The 21914-nt window shown below is 34.7% G+C and overlaps 1 protein-coding gene across 1 annotated transcript; it reads left to right on the top strand.

Moving 5' to 3' along the window:
* Positions 1–1745: 1745 nt before the first annotated feature.
* LOC125056762 (MAP kinase-interacting serine/threonine-protein kinase 1-like) lies at positions 1746–21808 on the top strand. The gene is made up of 7 exons (XM_047660042.1): positions 1746–2108; positions 12091–12276; positions 12779–13020; positions 16555–16824; positions 18417–18638; positions 19077–19267; positions 19745–21808. The coding sequence occupies exons 1-7, from the start codon at positions 2072–2074 to the stop codon at positions 20028–20030; spliced, it is 1434 nt and encodes a 477-aa protein (XP_047515998.1). The 5' UTR covers positions 1746–2071; the 3' UTR covers positions 20031–21808.
* The last annotated feature ends 106 nt before the right edge of the window (positions 21809–21914 follow it).

The raw sequence follows: 21914 nt of genomic DNA, 5'->3' as shown, positions 1-21914 counted from the left end.
AAAATTATGAGGCCCAGACCTTAAAATGCTTGCCACTGATTGTTTTTTTATTAGTTCACAAAAATTTAACAAAAAGGCAATTATCTTTATATTTAAGAAATGTACTGGCACCATAATACTGCATCCGATTTCATACTTATATCGTACAAAAATTGTATGTTTGTACTAAATATTAAGAACTATGTGATGTCAACCACACAGTATCTAGAATAAAGGCATCTTATCACTCCTAATTTCTTATCATAGATTACGCTATAAGCCGTCTTTAGGAGCAACGATTGTAGACATTTAAATATTAAAGTCGATTTAGAAATCACTAATATATACATTATACAATGCTATATCTTATTGCACATAAACTAAGGCTCAATCATCCAAACTCATAAACTATATATATCTCTTTATGTACATATGTATTTATAACAGCTTATTATTTATATAATGCATTATTTTACTGTCAATAACACAATTCATTCTATCTTTATACCTAAGCCTGTGCTATATATATCCATAACATGTAACTATATCGACTCGAAGGTTGTTCATCAAGATTATTTTGACAGCTCCGTTGGTCATAATACCATCACCTGATTTTTGTTTACTTCACAAGATTAGACTAAAGCAGAGGCCAATACTATTAATTGACCGATAAATTAATAATAACATGAAGTTGTTGTTCGTTATTGAAATACATACTTAATAATAGAAAAGGGATAACGTAGTCCTTTGTTTAGTTCAAATTATATAATAACAATTTGATTACGAAGGGTTAACATGGTCACGTAGGCCCAAGAGCGAGATGCACAGCTGATATTACTGAGGAGTAAATGGATTGTGTTAGAAGAGCTAAGTGCATGCTAGAGAGGGACAGAAGGGTGGCGTGACAACAAAAATGGCGGCGCCGGTTGCCGAATGCCGGCCCAACCGGCTCGATCGTATTCGGACCACGTGCGTGCTACGTCGTAATAATCTTCCGAACGTTGTTGACAAACAAATGCCCCAATATGAAGGTCATGCTATGGGGCTTTTTTTATGGTAATAGGAAGACAAAGGAATTTCTTTTAAAAGCTTATATTAAAGATGATTAAAATACGGGTAGATTTAACAGAAATGAATTTACTAATCCAACAAAGTTTTAATACGTTGATGAGAAGTGAGAATGTACTTTCATGTTTAGTCGTATTCAGTATAAAATATATACCTACTTAATTTTTTTTTGAGAATGAAGCTAAGTAATAATTTAGAATATAATAGAAACCGATAATACAACATATATAGTAATTTATCATTGGCTAATTTTTTTTCAGAAATGATAATACGTAATAATATCTTGATTTTAAGTTGTCTACGTGTCTCGAAAAGTCAAATTGGCGCTTACGTGTACCTCGTTAGTCGTCCATCAACAAGATGATGCAATGCTTACCTATACATATCTATGTAGATGTATATGTAATTAATTTTATATAATAATATATGCAATACATCATGTGTATATAGGATCATTGATATGTGAAACATTTGTAATGAGTCCAGTGCTGTGCATATTATAACATGTCCACTGAAAAAACTTAACAATAAAAAATGTAAACACGTCAGCGCTCGAAGTGAGCGAGTAGGCATGCGCAGAAGGGGCGAGTGAGAGGGGCAAGGGGAGGCCACAACAACGCACTCGTTGCGGGGAAGGACCGCGGGGTCGAGGGGGTAATGCGATGCGATGTACGCCGCAACCAGTCGAACCAACCGAAATTTCTTCAGTTGGATTTTAGAACATCGAACGGGCGGGCGTGTGTAGGATGGATCGTTAAAACTCAAAATAAAATAATATTTTCATTCCGCCTTCTAGCAGTGTTTGTTTATACCTTTGACACGTTTTCTGCAAATCCTTCTCGACCGTGGTGCTTTATTTCTTTTAAATTCGGCGTTTATTTTCTATTATACCCTTTATCAAAGCGCCGTTCCGATTTCTCGTCGAGAAGGCGGCCGCACAAGTTCGAAAGCGGCTTTTTAAGAGTAGTCCCACCTACTCGATAATTTTATTATCATTGTATCAACGATTCAAGCAAATATCAAAATGGTGAAGAAGATCTCAGAAGAAAGTGTGGATAGCGGTAAGTACTATTATTAATTGTTATTTTTTTTCACATCTGATAGGATTCCAATAGGGCAAGTAATTTTAAGGCAACATCTATCTAGCAGGCACTATCTTTTTCAAAATTGGGTGTTTTTTTAAATAAAGGTACTTTATTTGATATTGTCATAAAATAGTGCACGTTGCAAATATTCTTGAGTTGAATATTTATTTTACAAAGTATTTTTTATGTATACTGAGAAATGTTACTTCGATTTTGGCCGAAGAATATCAGTTACATCAATTATGTTGATTATGTATAACTTTAAAGTTTAAATACATCGTTGCAAATACAATAAGAACTACATTAAACGGTATAAATGATGTATAGGTATATGACCTTAATAATGAGAAAAGATAACAGGTTTTTTATAGCAATATTATTAATTCATGTAATGTACATTGCAGATCTAAAAGTTGCTTATAATTCTAGGTGAAGCAGAATAAGTACCTTTATATGTAGATAGCATTATCTAATTATTACACCACCTTGTAATTTTAGTTGTTTGTCTCTGATTATTACAGCTTTTATTTGTCAATCTCAACTTAAAGTATTTAAAGGTATTCAGAAAGCGCTAACTAGGACTCCAGTATGTCAAAATCCAATAGATTTTAGACGTATATACTTTTCTGAATCTCACCCTTATAAAATTAAAAAGCGTTGCTAATGAAAAAAAGACGCTACTTTCCAAAGGAAACGATATGATAAAACAAATATTTTAGCTGCACTTAAAATATTAGTTTTACTTTTGGCTTATATCTATGGAAACCAGATAAAACTTTTCATCATATTACAGAATTATTGACTTAAGCGATTTTTAAACAGTTGAACGTTCAAAATTCGTAAGAAAATTATTAAAAATAAAATTAATATCATTAGGTTGTAACTTGTAAGCCAAGTACAGTAGCATTTTAGTAACAGATAACGTTGTAAATGGTTAGTTTTGCACTAATTTAACATTAAAAAAAGCCGAAATCGTGTTATAAACAGCAAAAATAGAACTGAAACTAAATAGTCGATAAAAACATAGTTTAATTTTGATACCTCAACAGAAACTGAAAGTGTTTCGCAGCAAATCATGTTCCACCTAAATTTGCTGAATCATTTGTAACAGAACACTTTTTTCAATACGTCGGCCATTTTTTGGCTTTTCTAAACATATTTCAACTATAATAATCTATGATCAATAATAATATAGGTACCTTGTGTGAGAAAATAAGTTTTTTTAACACATCTTTATTGGTTCCTGTTTTTTAAATAGTAAATAGCTTTTTTGTTTGACTAGAATGCATTTCGTTATTTTCTGTTTTCATCGACTCAACATGGCCGCTGGAGCGCGACGCCCCTCGTTCATTGCCAAGGTCACCTCATAACACCAAACTGCGCACTAAGCTTTGATAAACACTATACTAAGTATCTGTTGCTATTTGCTAGGAGCTATAAAAACCAATGACGATTCAAAACAAACTTTATACGATCACTTAATGCTATTAACTCTCCGCTAAATATAGCATACTAGCTGATTCTGGTACCTATGTTGTCCGTTTTAAAGACATGTGACGACGTGAATTATTAGCGAAGAAATTCTTATTGTTTTTATAATAATAAATAAACATTAAGTCTGGATATCAATAGGATTACGATACGTTTTAAATTAATACTGAATAGACCATAAAAATGCTTGCGAACAATAATTTATTTATAATAATTAATTAATTATAATATTATAAAATTTAGTAGCAATGAGCACTTAGGTTGGACGTTCGCGTTATCGATACCAATTTAATATTTTTCACTATCAGCTCGCATGGCAGATGTTCCATTAACATCTAAATCTTCAGAGTACAATCTACAGAAATAGTTCCCATAATTATAACCTTGACCGCTACAAAGCTGGCAAACATAATGTAAGCTCCCCCTTCCAGTCTACCCCTTTGAAATCGATTTTTGAACGCATACATCGGTATGTGTACCATAGACGAGTACCACGCGTTATAGACAACGCAATTCTAGAATGTGGCGTTATTCAAATAGTTCCTTTATTACTGATGAATAAACTATAGACAACAATCAATTTATGTCTGTTAAAATTAGAAAGTTTTTATCTGTGATGATTTTATCTGTCGCAGTCAATGAGAATATTAGATAAATGTGTTTTCTGTCAATCACTTGGTTTAAGGACGACCTACTTGGCAATTTGTTTGACAACGGTCATTACGGATTGGTGGCAAACGTCATGCTAGTTGTGCAAGCTCATGAAAGTCATTAGCATGGTTTAGTCTTTCATCAGCATTTCATACAAGAATGTAATATGTATAGAAGTTTGATAGTTAAGAAGAATTTGATAGAAAGAACGTCTTAATAACGTCCAAATGATTCATAATAAAATAATTGTTTCAATATATAAATATCGAGGATTACATGCAGCTGAGTTTCATCATCGGAAGAATACAAATCCACCCATATCACCTCGTAGTCTGGCGTTCCACAACTGAGCCATTTTTAAGGCAATTTTTGCTGTGCACCACCACTATGTGGAACCAGCTACTCTATGGAGTTATATCCGAACCAATTCCACTTAGGCCGGCAACGCAAAGATGAACCTCCGACACGTTTGACCCCTGTTCTATAAAGGAGAGAAGACAATTTAGTTACTGACATAGAAAGTACACTTCACCGTATTTAAAGGCGTTCCTGTCAATTATGTTTAATTAAGAATTATTAGGTTTCAAGAAAGCATGGCTACGCTTTAATCATCTATATTTAATTTAATAAGTACATATATTCAAATCATCAGTATTTTGCTTGTGTGATTTTGAGCATCGGGCATAAGTCGCACAATTGTATCATTAGGAGACATTAAATTGAGTTAAGTCGGTACGAAGTCGAATCAGGTCGAGAGCACTTTTATATAATATTGTTATATATGTATTTCGTTATGGAAGTTTACCAACGCAGCACGATATAGCATTAGAAAGTAGAAATCACTTAGCCGAGGGCAAAATCTACTGGACAGTTTGTGCTATCGACTTCAAAGTATTTTTGTAACTTTTAAATTTGTGAATAAATGCGCTACGACCCTTAATAGAATATCTAATCAAAATTAAAGACAAAGTCAAATCATTTATTTCAATTAGGCCTATGAAAAGGGCACTTTTGAAAGTCAAAATTACAAGTTTACTTTTAAAAAAAAAGACTAGTTGACCCTTCCATATATGGATGGCCCATATGGAGAAGAATGGGCAAGAAACTACATACTTACACTTTTAAAATAGTTTTACAATATTTTATATACATTGATATTTGAAGCATTTAAGCCAAGGAAGAACTAGGGCCTGACACTTAAAACTTAAGGTAAGAATCTAAGTTTGAGTTAACACGTTTAAATACTAGGTTAATAATAACTAAAATTATACAGATATTACCATATGAAGAAATGTATGTATTACTGTATCAAAGGCCTGTCTAGGTTTTATTCAGCGTTTTAGTCATGGTTTTCTATTCACGTAACACCACGTGGTGCCACATACGAACTATCACGCGAGCAACATGTGACATTTAGAAGGCTTTAATGATATAACGATTCATATTTAACGATACGAAATTAATGATATAATGATAATCTCGCGACTCACTATCGGAGATTTTTACGAATGATTTCGTTGTGTTCAAGGTGAACCGTGGGCGGAATTCCTAATGGCACAAGAAGTAGGTTTCTGTATCACGTTGTCGTTTTTAGATTTTGTATTCATTCGTTTCCTAGTCTGTTAAATTATCATCGCTGTAAATGAGTGTTCAATTTGTATCACTTGATACTTTAACAACGCTTTTTGTAGCTAATATTTATTTACGTTTACGGCTTCATAATTTTTTGACACATTAAAAATAGTTCAGTCCAATTTCTATACTTATCACATTAGAGATGAGATTTAACGTAAGTATGGCTTATATGTGACCAGTGCTCACTTATGGTTCTGAAACCTGGCCTTTTAGCAAGAAAGACGAGATCTCCCTCCTTATTTTCGAGCGGAAGATTCTTCGAAGAATCTTTGGTCCTGTTTGCGACGACGGTGTTTGACGTATTCGCTACAATGAAGAACTATAACATCCTAGACGACGCCAATATCGTCCAAATCATAAAGTGCAACAGGCTCAAGTGGGTGTGACATGTGCACCGAATGGCGAACGACTGAACACCAGGTCCTTAATGAAATCACTACCCGGTGGCAAGAGAAAACCCGGTAGACCGAGGCTGCGTTGGTGGGATGGAGTTGTCAAGGACCTCGAAACAATAGGGGTTCGCAATTGGACGCGGGAAGCAATAGATAGATTGCGATGGCGAAGTGTAATTGAGGAGACTAAGGCCCACAAGGGGCTGTATAACCATTGATGATGATGATGATGATGGCTTTTATGTACTATATGGCTACTGGTTAGGTTAGGAAACCCCGAATGATCAGAAGTCCATTTATCGTGTGTTATTAACTCAGATCATGAAGGAAAACATCCTGTGGAAACCGACATGTGGTAGACACGAAAATCGTTGACGTTTGTCAGACACAGATGGCTGAATACGTGCATTAAGAATGTATATAAATTATGAAACAGATCAATTTGTTTGCTTAAAGCCACATTGTGACGAGACTACTCTTGCGTTTGTATTTGCGTATTTGCTAGCAGCTGTTAATTTACATCATTCATTTGAATGGATATTGAACCCTATTAACACAGAACATGTTATACAATTATGAACCATAAAATTAAGACAAAGCTCACAGGATATGTCAAAGTTAATGCGCAATGTATTCGCGATTGTTACAATCAGGAACATGGCGCGCCCACTTCGTTTCCTGTTTACAAAACATCACTTATAAACCTTTAGAACTAAAGCATTTTATCTAGAATTATATTGTCTTTTAACGACTTAATCTGTAGTTTTTATTGTCTTTTAATTACTACAGATTATCACCCTTATTCATAAATAACCGAGTCGGATTACACTCTTAAATTCTCTCGTCTCTTTCTGACAAACTGTGTTTACGTGTTAATGAAAGGGACAGAAGAGACTAATGTTAAAACAGTACAGTTGTTAAATTATAGCTTTCTTATTATGTAATAAGCTACATAGATAGAAGCATACTTAAATATATATACGAAGGTTTTAATAGTAAAATTACTAATATATTAAGTACTAGAACTGAATTAAATGAAGTCACGCGACGACCTTAACAGGCAATAAAATAAAACGATTTTATTATAGACTTGTTTTATAGTAAAAACGTAGCCTAGTTACCATCATGCCTTCTGGAAATACACGATGTGATCCAAGGGCGTTGTCGGTTGATTATCAAGATTGCCAGTAAGAGTAGGACGGCCCTGTAATAGAATGGCGATAGAACCTTTTTGATAAAAACTATTTCAATAACCGCCAAATTAAAAATAAAATAATGACGTAAGCATTGTGAACAGCATTGAGGCAAACAATAAATTCATTGGTATTCAAGTATGTTGTAACAAAGGACTCGGAAGATAACGCTGGTATTAATAGAGTCACTTCCGAAGACAATAATTGTTTAGTAATCTATTTAGCTCTGTAAAATAGTGCAGCGTAATACTCTCATCTCTGAGGTGGCAGGTTCGAGCCCCGGCTGTGCACCTATGGACTTTCGTTTTATTTGCGCATTTAATAATTGCTTGAGGAAACCGGCTTGACTTAGACCGAAAAAGTTGACGGCGTGTGTCAGGGACCACCTACTTGCCTATTAGATTTGTCAGGTCATGAAACACATACAGAAATCTGAGGCCCAGACCTTAAACGGTTGAAGCGCCACTGGTTAATTTTATTTATAAAATCTCATAATCTCAAAGAGCTTTAAAAATCATAACCAGTTTAATTTGGGTAACAATTCTATTATTCTCTAAGAATGCGCCTAATTTCAAATGAGAACCTTATTCCCTTCAGTTAAATATATCATGTTATAGCGACGCATACGCAGTGGGCGCGGCCACAGGTCGTTGAACTCGCTTTGTTTGCCAACTCAGCTGCAGTCACGTATCAAAATAATAATATTCTATCAGCTGATACACTAGCTCGACTAATGCATCCTTTGGTTGTTTGTGGATTCTTGTTATAAAGTTCACATCTGCTGAAACATATGTTACATGTCGACATGTTTAAATCTTACGTAAAGTATTTAGTAAAAAATTACGTTCCTCTTTAAAATTCAATCAGCAAAAGCGATTCAATAGCATCATAACAACTCTAAAATTAAAATAAATATGTGTTCGATGTTTGCTATTTTATTGTAACTGGCAACCGAATTTGGTAAATCGAAACGCTTGAAAAAATTTAATTATTTCACTGTGAAGCATAAATTATTATCTATTACGCAAGTAACACAAAATAGTTACACAATTCACTGTATTGTGAACCAATTCCTTCAAAAAGTGCACACCAATTCTTAAAAATCCGGCCACGCACTCGCGGCCTTTCTGCCAATGTGATGCTCTTTTTCCATGGCGGTATTTCTAACACCAGGCGAGCCTCCTGCCTGTTTGCCCTCTGTTCTATAAAAAAAGTGTGAATTACATTAATGTATCTAGGCTCCATAGACTACAAACGATACAATAAAGCAGATTATAAGATAAGAGAACCGTGTCCCAGGAAAAACTACTTATAGATTTAAGTTAAGCATTTTAACATATATATTATGTATTTATTTATAATCTTGCAGCTTGACATATACATATTATAAAAACAAAAACACTCAGACAATATACAAAGCCAAAACAGATTAAATTGATAAACAAAATATACGAAACAGAAAGCATAGGTCAATTAAGTACATTGATAGATAAAAAAAGAAATACGTAAATAAAACATTAAACAACTCAATATTTAAAAAAAATTGTTACTATAGTCAGGTGGGGTAAATGCATGAACGGGGCAAATGTAATACCACAACTTTAACTGTTTACACACAAAAGAAACTAGTGCTGGCATCTCTTATACACGTAAAGTAGTTCTTGCACTACACTCTGACAACTTATTGAATCTGATGGATTGACAGACTTTTACCGATCTTGTTGCAATAAAAACCAAAGTATATTTCGATTTGCGTATTTTATTGCTATTACCCCAGATTAGTAACTATCTACACTATATTTTAAATTTAATTGTTACATTTACCCCTTTACTCCGGGAAAATGCAATAGAGAGTTAATCTGTAATCATCCATAATTAAATATAAGTAATTACATCAAACAAAAGCCTAAAACATGTTTAAAATTCACAGTAAAAATTATTTGTAAATTGTAAAAGACCACAAAATAACATATAGATGAATGTGTCAATTTAGTTATGGTACTCGCATTTACCCCACCTGACCCTACTGCTAAACATTTCAACCTTCCCGCTAAATAAAATATTTCCTCCCTCTGCGGTAACGTGGAAATATAAATTCGTACTAAAACCTAACAATGGTTGAAAGCGGAGAGAGCTATCGACACGACATTGTTTTTGATGCACGTAACTCGTAAAGATCGGAAGACAATATGGATACATCATTATGCTTTCACACTGTTGCTACTGCCAAAGGAATTGATGCGTCATGATGATAAACGTTTTTGTTATAAAACGCCTTTGTTTATATAATACAGGTTACCTCTTTAGGTGAATTTATTAGATGTTAAACTTTCTGTAGGACTAGTGTTGCATCTTTTTTTATATATAACTATCAGACCCGAAAGACATGCATGCATGATATTAGGATATTAAACAAAGTATGAAAGTGCCGACCGCAGCGCCATCGGCCGGGCTGATTTGTGATTAAAAACCATCCAGAGCTCCATCCAATTAGTCCGTTTAAGAAGAGTTCAGTGACATACACACGTACAGTATAATTATATGTAAGCTATCCTATCTTTTAAGTTCAAGTATCGAACTGCACACGGTGTGCAAATTGATTGAAATCGGTTAAGTAAAATCGGTTAAGTAGTTTAGGAGTCCATAGAGGACAAAGAACGTGACGCGTAATTTATATATATTAAGATTTGTTTGCACCGGCTTAACAGTACAAAAAAAAACATGATAAAAGATTACAAAGAAACAACAATGAACTATATATGTATTATATAAATTATACTCATTTATCAGCTTTATCAGCTTTAGTGTTATCACTATAAACAAAAAAACTTTTTTATCTACAATTGACGCAAATATTGTACGTAGTGTAGAATTAATAATAAAATTAGGTAGCTTATTCATAAACTTTTATTCCTATATCCCTAGAAAATTAATTATATTTCTACATACTCAATATATTCAGTCTTCTCTCAGCACCTATTCACAAACGAAACTGTCATATGTCAAAATCCAAAACATTTTTGACGTATGGGTCGTAGTTCTAAGCTAACTTTGACACTATATTCAATGTATGAGATTGTTCTAAATAGAACGGACAGATATTAGAAAATTGTACTTGTAATAACGTATTTTGAATATAGAAACGGATGTAAAACCAGCAACAAATAAAAAAATAATTAAAACGAAACTCCTTTTTAAAAACTTACTGACATTGACAATTAACTGAGAACTGTCAAAGTGATTTCTATTCACATCTCGGAAGAAGTCCACGATGAAACAAAATTACAAAATGTATAAAACTGTTTTAAAATTAAATAAACTGGTTCTTTCAAGCTTATTTCTAAAAGTAAATTGTGCAACACGTGAAAAGAAATACGTCTTTGCTACCAATTGGATTAAGATTGTGGCGTGATTGCATAGAAATGCACATTTGTCTACGAAGAAAAGTGGATAATACCATAAAAGTCTATTTGCAGCTTAATTTGCTTAATTAAGTTTGTACTGAGTATTTATTAATGCCTAAATGGCTTGTACACAAGTTTGGATCCACAAGGGACGGAAGAGACTGGCCAGTATGTTTGCTTTGAGTAGTTAAACAGTCCTTCAAAAGAGCGAACCAATTCTAAAAATCAAAAATAAAATTAGGACAATAGATAAATATAAAAAAATCAATTATTTTTTATTCATCGATTTATCATGCTAAAAAAACTATGCTAAAATAGATTAATTAAAAAACGATTTTTTTATGGAGAATGTCACATCTCTAATAACCAATAGAAAAGTAGAAAATGTTTACGAATTTCAATACATTAATACACAGAATTTTAAAGAAATTTTTTTAAATACTTAGACGCAACTCCGGCTGTAAAAATCACTTGGAGGTGTTCCAATCCAATACCCCGGTACATAATCAGTATCATCAAATTCGGGTTTTTCCTACCTTCTAATAGGGTAGACATATTTCTGCGACCGTTTCAGTTTTCATTTATGGCCAAGTAGGTGAGCAGTATTGTGTCTGACATTGATTTTCGATTCTTTTCGAACACAGCTACATTACAGCTCTATTTGGAGCCTCTGTAGAGAGGTATCCAAATGTTTTAATACAGTCATAAATATATGTCAGATTTACATACGAATCGCAATAGAAATTTAGTAACAACTTCAAAAGTGGTTCTTAGTCCAACCATTTTAGCATCATGAAACAATTTTAGCGGTTATTTTGATACAAGCCCACTTGAGAACGCTTCCGCCTGTTTAATAAAATACCTAAATATTTATCGGCTGTAAATTTTTATCGACCTCGTAACAATTTCAATGTGATTATTAAAAGGTCTTCTATTTTTATCTACTCTGCCGTGGTTTCCTTTTGGAAATAATGGGCTTCGTGTATAAAAGTTAATTTCGATTTTATTGAGTATGTATAGAGATACTACGAACATTAAGTTATCTGCAGCTCTCACTGAACAGGAGTTATTCCATCTATTTCTCTTTGTAAAAGTCTTACATGACTGCACGACAGTATTACTCAATCTTGTAACATAATATATATATTTTATATTTTGTACAGACATATTAATAAAAGTTCTCTATTTCCAGGCGTCGGTCGCGGCAGCAGTCAGTCAGGGAGCGAACGGGAGATAGAAGTACCCCGTGGTTCGGAGGCGTCAGCACCTGTAGCGATCCCTGACAGTGAGGACCTCCAGCGCCGCAAGGAAGAGGCCCGCAGGAAACGCCGCAGGAAGAAGCGTTCTGGCAGCTCCGTGGTTACATCATGTTTCCAAGGTATAGATGGAAATCGTATTTAATTTAAAGATCTGTAGACATAACCTCTGAAGCCCCAATATCAATTTCTAATATAGAATCCAATTCATTTAGTTTCCGATATAATCTTGATAAATTTAGAATTGTGTGGTACTCAATATTAAGGACCTATATGGTCGCCAAACTCCTAAAATGTACATTGTTTCTTTCCATTTTCCGACATCGTTTCTTGGAGAATGGAAAAACTTGACACTTTGAATTCATTTTATGACGAAAATGTATCGAACATGATTTTGAAATTTACACGATATATTTAGTCGCAAGCCAAGTAAACCATATCAGGAAGAAAAATTTATAAAATTACATTAATGTAATGTTTTACATAACTAATTGTTATTACGGGCCGGTGCGCCTCAGTGCTCCAGCTCTCCACTGCGCCACCCCGAGACACTGATTCAGCAATTCGTGCTGGGATAGGGCCTTAAACACTTTTGGAGTGAGTCTTACTGATGTATGTTTTCAGACCTGTACAAGTTGACGGGCGAGGTTCTCGGTGAGGGAGCATACGCTTCGGTACAAACATGCGTGAACATATACACGGGGCAAGAGTTCGCTGTGAAGATCATAGACAAAGTACCGGGGCACGCCCGCGCCCGGGTTTTCAGGGAAGTGGAGACATTCCACTATTGTCAGGGCCATCCCAACATAATCCAGCTCATTGAATTCTTTGAGGACACCGACAAGTTTTACCTTGTCTTCGAAAAGGTTTGTAAAAAAAATATCATTTGCGGCATTGGGGGCCATCCATAAAGTACGTCACACGTTAATGGGGAGGCGTCACACGGTGTCACCGAAGTGTGACACCGTGTGACGAGGGGCATGGGGGGGGTCAATACTTTTGTGACGTCACAGGTTAAAATTTAAAATACTAAAACGCAAAGTTTGGATGTGAATAAAAAATTTTAAAAATTTACGAACTTGATCTATATTTATTAATAATTTAGCATTCTCGCTATGCGATAATCTCTCATGCAACGTCATTTAACTTCAAGACCGACGTTGTAATGCAAGTGAGACACTCAAATTCACGAGAATTTTGAATGGTAAGGATTTCAAGATAAATTTAAAAATGTGTGACGTCACATCAGGAGGGGGGGGGGGGGGGGTTATAAAAATGCGACAACCTGTGACAAGGACGGGGGGAGGGGTTCAAAAGTCCTAAAATTCGTGTGACGTACTTTATGGATGGCCCCTTGTCATAATTGTGTCTGGGTCACGTGGCTTAAGTTTTTAATAGGCTTCGGGTTAAAGTATTCTGTGAAGGATAAATAATATTTACGTAAACGTTAAAAAGAGTGGCGCTTAGTTTATTGCCAGTTCTTCTCTTCTGTTCGCCCTTGATTCGAGTACTGGCAGTAAATGTAAAATTAGAAGCAGAATATTTATTTCGTTTTTGACGTTCATAAGTGTACATTGTGTTACCTATATGAATAATGATTTTGACTTTTTTTGTGGAGATTACCTTTTGCAATTCTTGCATTTGCCCGGTTATATAAAATAAATATACAACTTACAGTACATAATATCCTGCTTCCATATAAAGAATTGCATCATAGTAATGTACTACAAGAACATGTATATATAATAATATGTAGGTAACACAATGCACAAACAAAGATTGTTTAGCATTCTTGACATTGTCAATCTACAGTTGGATATTTTAAAATGATTTTTAATGAATAATAATAATAAGAACATAACTAACAATACTACACTTACAATTTTAATTTATACTAGTAATTGTTTGCTTAACAATGCGGATTAGGTACCAGAATATTTCGAATTATTCAGAATATTTGTCACGCAACGTGAGTTTTAAACCCAAGTATATAAATACATCGAAAACTGCAACGTCAGTCTGCAGTTGTAACTTATATGGACTCTTATGAGCTTTGTTTTAATGCTGACTCATAATATTCTTACTTTGTTTACAATATCATTTACATACAAAAATATAACGAACCAGCTACAAACATATATATACAGTTATGCAAAAACAACCATTATGACCAAAAAAACAAGCTTTATTAAAATATCTTTTTCAATACCGTAACAATGCTACTTATTATCATATTAATGATTATTTTCGTGAAACATTGTAATTATTTGATAACGTATATATTTTATTAATTTGATGATGTAGTGATAAAGAAAATAAGAATTGTTTAATTATATGACTCATAATGTAATTGTAATTTATATTCTACCTTTTAAGAATATGTAGCAGAATATACAAACTTTAGATTGTTCATGCAAATATATTATTATTACAATTTCTTCTATAAATTGATCCAAGTTTTAAATTTCTTAATTAAATACACCACACGTATGTAATGCATTTCCTACAGTATATTATGTTACAAGCTATCTATTCTAAAATACATTACAATTTGTTTTAGAATAGATAGCTTGTAACTTGATAATTAGGAGAGTTTATTGCCAGTTCTTCTCTTCCGTTCTACGCCCTTGATTTGAGAACTGGCACTAAATGTAAATTTAGAAGCATTTCATATACATTTCTTTTTTTTTTTTGATGATCATAAGTGTACATTGTGTTACCTATATGATTAAATGATTTTTGAATTTTGAATTATATTGAACATAAATTTTACAAAAAATACTACACTTAATTTAAGTTTATACAAGTAATTTTTTGCTTAACAATGCGGATTAGCTACTAACCAGATAGGCACTTCATATTGTTTTTTTTAATTGATCAGCCCACTACCGAATATATGAAACTCTCGAGTTTATTCTGAAATATTCGCTAATATACAATGAGAGGTGCCTGAACTCCTAGGATGGTTTAAAAAAAAAAATACAAGAGCGGGGTTTAAAATCGTTTATTATAGGCAATTAATATATACACACATATTTTTATGGTGCCACATATTTTTATGGTGCCACTGGCGGTATTGTTGTGTACCGGGTTGTGCAGCTCCCTTAAAAATGGTTGAGCTGCATGAGCTATTCGGGGCATGCTAGCCGTCTGCTGGCACAGGCTTGCTCAGATCGATCTGGTTCTTTCTTCCAAAGACCAGTCCAGTAAATACTCTGCATTTGTTTACACCAATTTATTAATTTATTATTGTATTATCTGGACTATAAAAGAGACTAAGACCCCCGAGTTTGTTTCGACATTTCTTCTCAGGGCAGTCAGTTAGGAAATGTCGACTTCATCTAGTTTAGGATGACATTGTAAAAGTGATTTATATAGTCCTACTTGCAAGAATAAACTATTTCATTTCATTTCATTTCATTTCATAATTGTCGCAAGGCAATGGAGCGTTGGAGAAAAAATATCTCTCCTTATCAATGTTTATATATGAAAGGTTATTTGCGTAATTACGGGGTTAAGTGATCATCTGATGTTGTTCCAAATGGTATAGAAGATTCTCGTTCTGTATTTGTTTAGTTTTGACCCGTGTCAAATATTATATTATATTTTATACAATCTCCTAACCTCTTATGGGAACAAAATTTTACGTTTTTGTTCCTAAATAAAATTTTACCTGAAATTCACACATCTTTAATAACAATCAAATAAATGCGATTAGTGCAGTCTGGAAAGCCTGAAATCTATAAAAAAGAATTTCCTACCTATTCATAAAAATAAATCGGCCTCATTTTTACTTGCGACCGGGCACGGCAAGGCCGGTTACGCACTTGAGAGCCTTCTGGCAATGTGAATGTCCACGGGCGACAGTATCACTTAACATCAAGTGAGCCGCTTGTTATATTTTATTGAAGTTATACTTCTTTAGGCGCGTTATGAAAAATTGATGAGAGTGAAATTTTACGATGCGCGCGCACCGTTACACTAAATTAACAGAATAAAGTTGCCCACGGAAGATGTTACGGCATTGGACATAATTTAAAAACAACATTCTAATAATAATAGAATTTATGTTACACTTAATATAAGAGAATAATAATACATATTTATTTATTTAATTTTTCAAATGTAAACTGAACTTTATTGACTTATAATGACTCCTTTTCCAGTCTTTGATTATTTAATTGTAATTAATTATTTGCATGCAATCAAAAACTATTTTTAATAATGCCAAAGAAGTATAACTTCTTATGCGCGTACATAAGTACACGCACCCTTTTTATAATAAAATAAATACTTTATAAAGAGAAATGAGACAATTTGACAGAAACAGGCGAAAAACTGTCGTGGTTAAAAGATTCTAAAAATCGAATAAAGTAGTAAATACATATTTATCCTTTCAGATCAACGGCGGTCAGTTGCTCGGGCGCATACAAGAGCACCATTACTTCTCTGAACCGCAAGCTGCAGAAATTGTACGCGAAATTGCGAATGCGTTGCATTTCCTTCACGGAAAAGGCGTGGCCCACCGCGACCTGAAGCCGGAGAACATTCTATGCGTCTACCGAGATAGGCTTTGCCCGGTGAAAATATGCGACTTTGATCTCGGTAGCGGCATCAGCTTTACCTCAAGCCTGTCCAGTCCACTGGCAACGCCGCAGCTTATGACGCCGGTGAGTGTTAATTGTCAATCTCAAACTGTCACATGTAGATCATAGATTATTTTTTTTTTTAACTTTCCCTGAACTTCAACAAATATTTCTAGAAAAATAAGCCAAATCGGTCCATCCATTCTCGAGCGATGCAATTGAACAGCAATTCATTTTTATATATAACAAAATCTCATTCCCGATTACTTTACGACTACTAAGGATAAAAAAGGCATGATACGAAAAATATGTATTTTAAAATGCAAATGCAAATAAATTCGCTTAAAATAGCTAATTGCATGCAGGAAATTTGGTACTATAGTTGATAAAGCCGTAATAGAAATAGACGTAACATTTATAACTAACACACACAGAAACACACAAAATGATAATAATCAAGAAAGAGAAAAAGGAATCTATATTTTAAGTGTGTAATTTGTGTGTGTTGTTATTGTGACTGGTCCTGGCTCACCATTATGCTGTAGAGCAGACGTGTTCCACAGCGCTGGTCATTCTGCCAGAGACCACAACAGGTTTGCGTCTCACGTCACATAGTAAAAATTAATTTAATAATAATATCACTTGCAAATTCAAATAAGCTAAAAATTTAACTCCTTAAGTGTTACAATCGGGCACCAAGGTCGTTTTATGAGGTCAAATTGATCCAGACACTTAACAATAGATGTATGAATTATTTAACACAAACCAGAATGTGTGTTAATTATTTATTAATTAATTTGAGGATGACTATCGGAACACAAGGTTAATTAACGAATGCTTCTATTGACATTTTGACAGCGTAAGGTCAAAAATGTGTCAAAATTTATAAATTTAGCACGTTCACGATTATTTTTTAAACAAATAATTTTATTAATAGACCATAAATTATAATATTCAATCAATTTTTTTTATAAGCAGCTTAGAATATTGTGCCATGCATACAGAGATGACCAACTAAACTAAACGAACTATCTATACCGATAATGTATATTTTGTTGAGTTGAAAAAGATGTTAAATCTTTAAAAGGAAAGAAAGATTTTCCTTTCTTTGTCTTTTCATACGTACCTACGGCTCGCTTATCTGCTATTTTTAATGGTCCAGTGAATAGGCTCTATTTTACAACTTGATTACTAACATTGATGAAAATATTGATATATTTTACACCAATCTTCCAACTTTCCGTAACTTTGCTAATCATCCTCTTATTGAGGTTTAAGTTTCTATTTAGTTTAGGTGGTTATTATTAATTTTTTGTTGTGGTTCTTGTTTAATTTTTGCCCTCGCTAGCTTGCTTATGTTCGAATATAATTGATGTGTAATATGTGTGATTTCATATTTTCTTGTATAATTTTATGCATACGCTTTGTTTTAGAACTTAAAAAAAAAATTAAAAAAAATCCCTTTTTTAATAAAGCTTATTGTTTTAAATCATGTTAGTAATAAGGTTGGCTATATGTAAAAGTCTCTATAAGTCTTTTAACATCTCCGTAAGACACGCAGGCACAATACTTACTGCCTATTATAGAGATTAATACTCCGTCTTAGGCCGAGAACACACCCACTTAAATAGTCAGCTAAGGTCTTTTATAAAATACTAATTCATTGACGATTTCAGGTTGGCAGTGCCGAATTCATGGCGCCTGAGGTGGTATCTCTATTCGCTGGGTCGGCCGCAACGCATTACGACAAGCGATGTGATCTGTGGTCGTTGGGGGTGATCGCATATATTTTGCTCTGCGGTTACCCTCCATTTAGGGCAAATTGCGGTGCTGATTGTGGGTGGGAAAGGGGGGAGAATTGCCGTGCGTGCCAGGATTTGCTCTTCACTTCTATACAGGTAAATTTTCATATAATCTTGAGGTTTTTAGACTGCTATTACACACCATGTGTTTGTTGCCCATTTTTGTATATTAGAGTTAAGTACTACTTTTTTTGAATAATTGTATAAAGCTTCATTGATATTTGTTTGTTATCAGTAATAGTTTGTTTTTAAGCCAGCGTCAAGTATAAGATTTTTATAATTCGTGCCTTAGAAATTCGAACACGTCCTCCATGTACGGCTTAGGCACTCGCCCGGTACCGCACAACCCTCCCAAAGGCCGAGAACAAATTTTAAATTAAATTAAAACTTGCTCACGAACCGGGAATCGAACCCGGTACCCCTCACCTAGCTGCCACTAAACAAGACCGCTAGGCTATGAGGCCCCCAAAAAAGTTTAGCGTTATCCTACTTAAAAATGCTATGGAAACTTCAAAGTCCTATTTTGTTTCATAGGAGGGCAGATATACATTCCCCGAAGAGGAATGGTCGGAGATATCGCTTGATGCCAAGGACCTCATCCAGCAACTGTTGGTCCGAGAGGCATCTCATCGGCTGAGTGCTGAGAGAGTTTTGAAGCATCCATGGCTTCGACGAGCTGATTCCGCTCACTACCCACCACTGCAGACACCCATTAATATCAAGCGGTTAGTATTTTATTTCATGTCTATGTTAAATTGATGTCCTTATTTTGTTTATAGTTAAATTAAAAAAAAAATATATAATTAGTGGCGCTACAACCTTCTGGGTTGGGCTTAAGGCTGTCTTTCTATAGCTATGTCATACGAAAATTAAGGGTTGTATGTATTTTTCTATTTTGTATCATAAAATAAATAAAAAAAAATTTTTGGGGTGGACGGGGTCACTTAAAGCTGATTCTCAAACTTACTGAATATGGTTTCGGAGGAGTATGGGAACAAACATTGTGACACGAAAGTTTTATATATATAGAGATTGTTTATTTTGTCATGTTGTCCACACATTACGTCACAATATATAATAATAATCTTGATAATATAAAGCCAATGACGCCTCGTCGGTTTTTACCGCACAGACTTTACCATAATTTTTTTTTTTGAACTAAGCAATTTGGCAGATGTTATAACAAATTTCTCCCCTTACAGCAACCTATCGGCGCGCAACCTGTCAAACTTCGCGGAGTCAGCAATGGCGGTGAACCGTGTGATTCAACAGCACTTCTCTATGAACTACTCTTACATGGAGCGTCCTACACTTCGCGGTACCAAGTCCTGCAACCCTGCCGCCAACCTGATCATCGAGGAGCTGCAGAACATGACGGTGGCCGATAGATGCGGGGACTACTGTGCCCCCTTTGGCCTGTCTCCTCCGACCGAATCGCAGTTATTGCGTCGTCGGCTCCAAGCCGATAAACCCCTTCCTGTGCATTAGCCGTACTTTATGGGCGTATACTCCGGAGATATCACCAATCAATATCACTCAACTAATTCCGAACTAAAGTCATGAATCAAATGGGCAGAAGTTGAGTTGAGGGTATACGCCCAATGCCGGTATCATCACCTCATCGCTACGTTGTTTGAGAAAATCTAAACTGTAGTACATCTACCGTCTCAAGATTACTCGGGGTCGGCCATTCGAAGTGATGTCACCGGTGACTACCGCCGATTTGCCAGACAATATTGTGCGGCAGTTCTGGATGTGACACGAAATTTGCTTCAAATTAAAATTATGGATTTTGAAGAATTAAATTTATGACGATAGTAGAATTGAAGCAAATTCCGTGTTATATTGGAATTGTTAGTCCACCTTTTTCAAAATTTAAGCAGAGTGTGCGCAGATGTTCGGCATAATCGGGGCTCGACGCGGCTGCGCCCGTCACATTCCTAGCACAGGTCCAACTCCCTGTGATAGCCCAAAGCCGAGTTGCAAACCGGTCGGCCTACTAATCGTACGACCGGTCGGGCGAATAATTGTGTGACCAGTTGGGCGACTAATCGTGCGACCGGTCGGGCGATTAATTGTGTGACCAGTTGGGCGACTAATCGTGCGACCGGTCGGGCGATTAATTGTGTGACCAGTTGGGCGACTAATCGTGCGACCGGTCGGGCGAATAATTGTGTGACCAGTTGGGCGGCTAAGCGTGCGACTGATCGCACGTTGCGGTTTCGACGAGAGACTGTGCCAATGGATATTCCACCAGTGATAGATCCGATCGCAATTACTGTGAACGGTACTTAGGACTGTAACAGTTTTATTTGAGCCTTTTAAAGATATATTTTTATGAATAAATAAAAACGACTGAATAGTTTTTATCGATGTAGAGTATTTTGTGAGTTTATGTTGAGGCGGCCCCCGCCGAGACCGTCCCCGGTCGATAAAATCGTATTATATGGAGATAGTTGTGCTGATACATACTTTATTACTGCTACAGATAAAAATAATATTTTTTTTGTTGGATTTATAAAATCCTCTATAATAATTTGAGCTTGTGTGATTGCCTTTGTTCGTGGCTTATCCTTGCAATAAATTTTTTGTTATGTAATTTTGAATACTAGTCTGTATATTATGTGATGCATTTTTACCAACAACGGAAAACGTTTCTCACTATGTAAGATTCAATCGAGTTAGGTTTTTATACGAGTGTTAAGGGCAATAAGTGACATTCCAGCATTTGGCGGATAAATTATGACAGTTCTTATTAATTACAAACTAATTAGACAAGTCTATAGGAAAGTAATGTATGAGGTTCTTCCTCATAGTTTGTCCGACGAAGGCCTAGTGTGAAGTTCAGTGTAATTGTGCAAAGATCTATAAAAGTACACGAACATCATAAGTTATTAATAATTGTATGAAATGTCCTAAATTATTGACTTAAACTGTTGGTTAAGAGTCGCATGGGGTTCCATGGGCTGCCATAATATTGTGATCAGTTTGAATACTTTTATATTGCTGAAAGATTGTACCTAATGTTGAGGTAATGTTAAGTGTAGACTTGCTAGATATTCCTGCGTACACGGATTGGAGAAAGTAACACGTAGCGATACATTCGATGATATTGATTTAAATGGATAAAATTTGTTAAATTTATTTACCCTGCCTGGTGGCTTTATCCAATCAATTCTAATACTACGCAGATCTTGTTAATTTTTTTGTTTACGACGAAATTTTTGATTTTAAACTTTATTGAAATACAAAATGTTTGAATTTCATCTGGATTTTTATTTATGCCCTCTGCGTCTATACGAGATTTTTCTTGCCCGATTAGTGTTTAAAATGTGATATGCGTAAAAAAAATCATTTTTCTCATATTGTGTT

This window comes from Pieris napi, chromosome 15 (assembly GCF_905475465.1).
Source record: "Pieris napi chromosome 15, ilPieNapi1.2, whole genome shotgun sequence".
Lineage (NCBI taxonomy): Eukaryota > Metazoa > Arthropoda > Insecta > Lepidoptera > Pieridae > Pieris > Pieris napi.
This window is presented reverse-complemented; position numbering and strand designations above follow the sequence as displayed.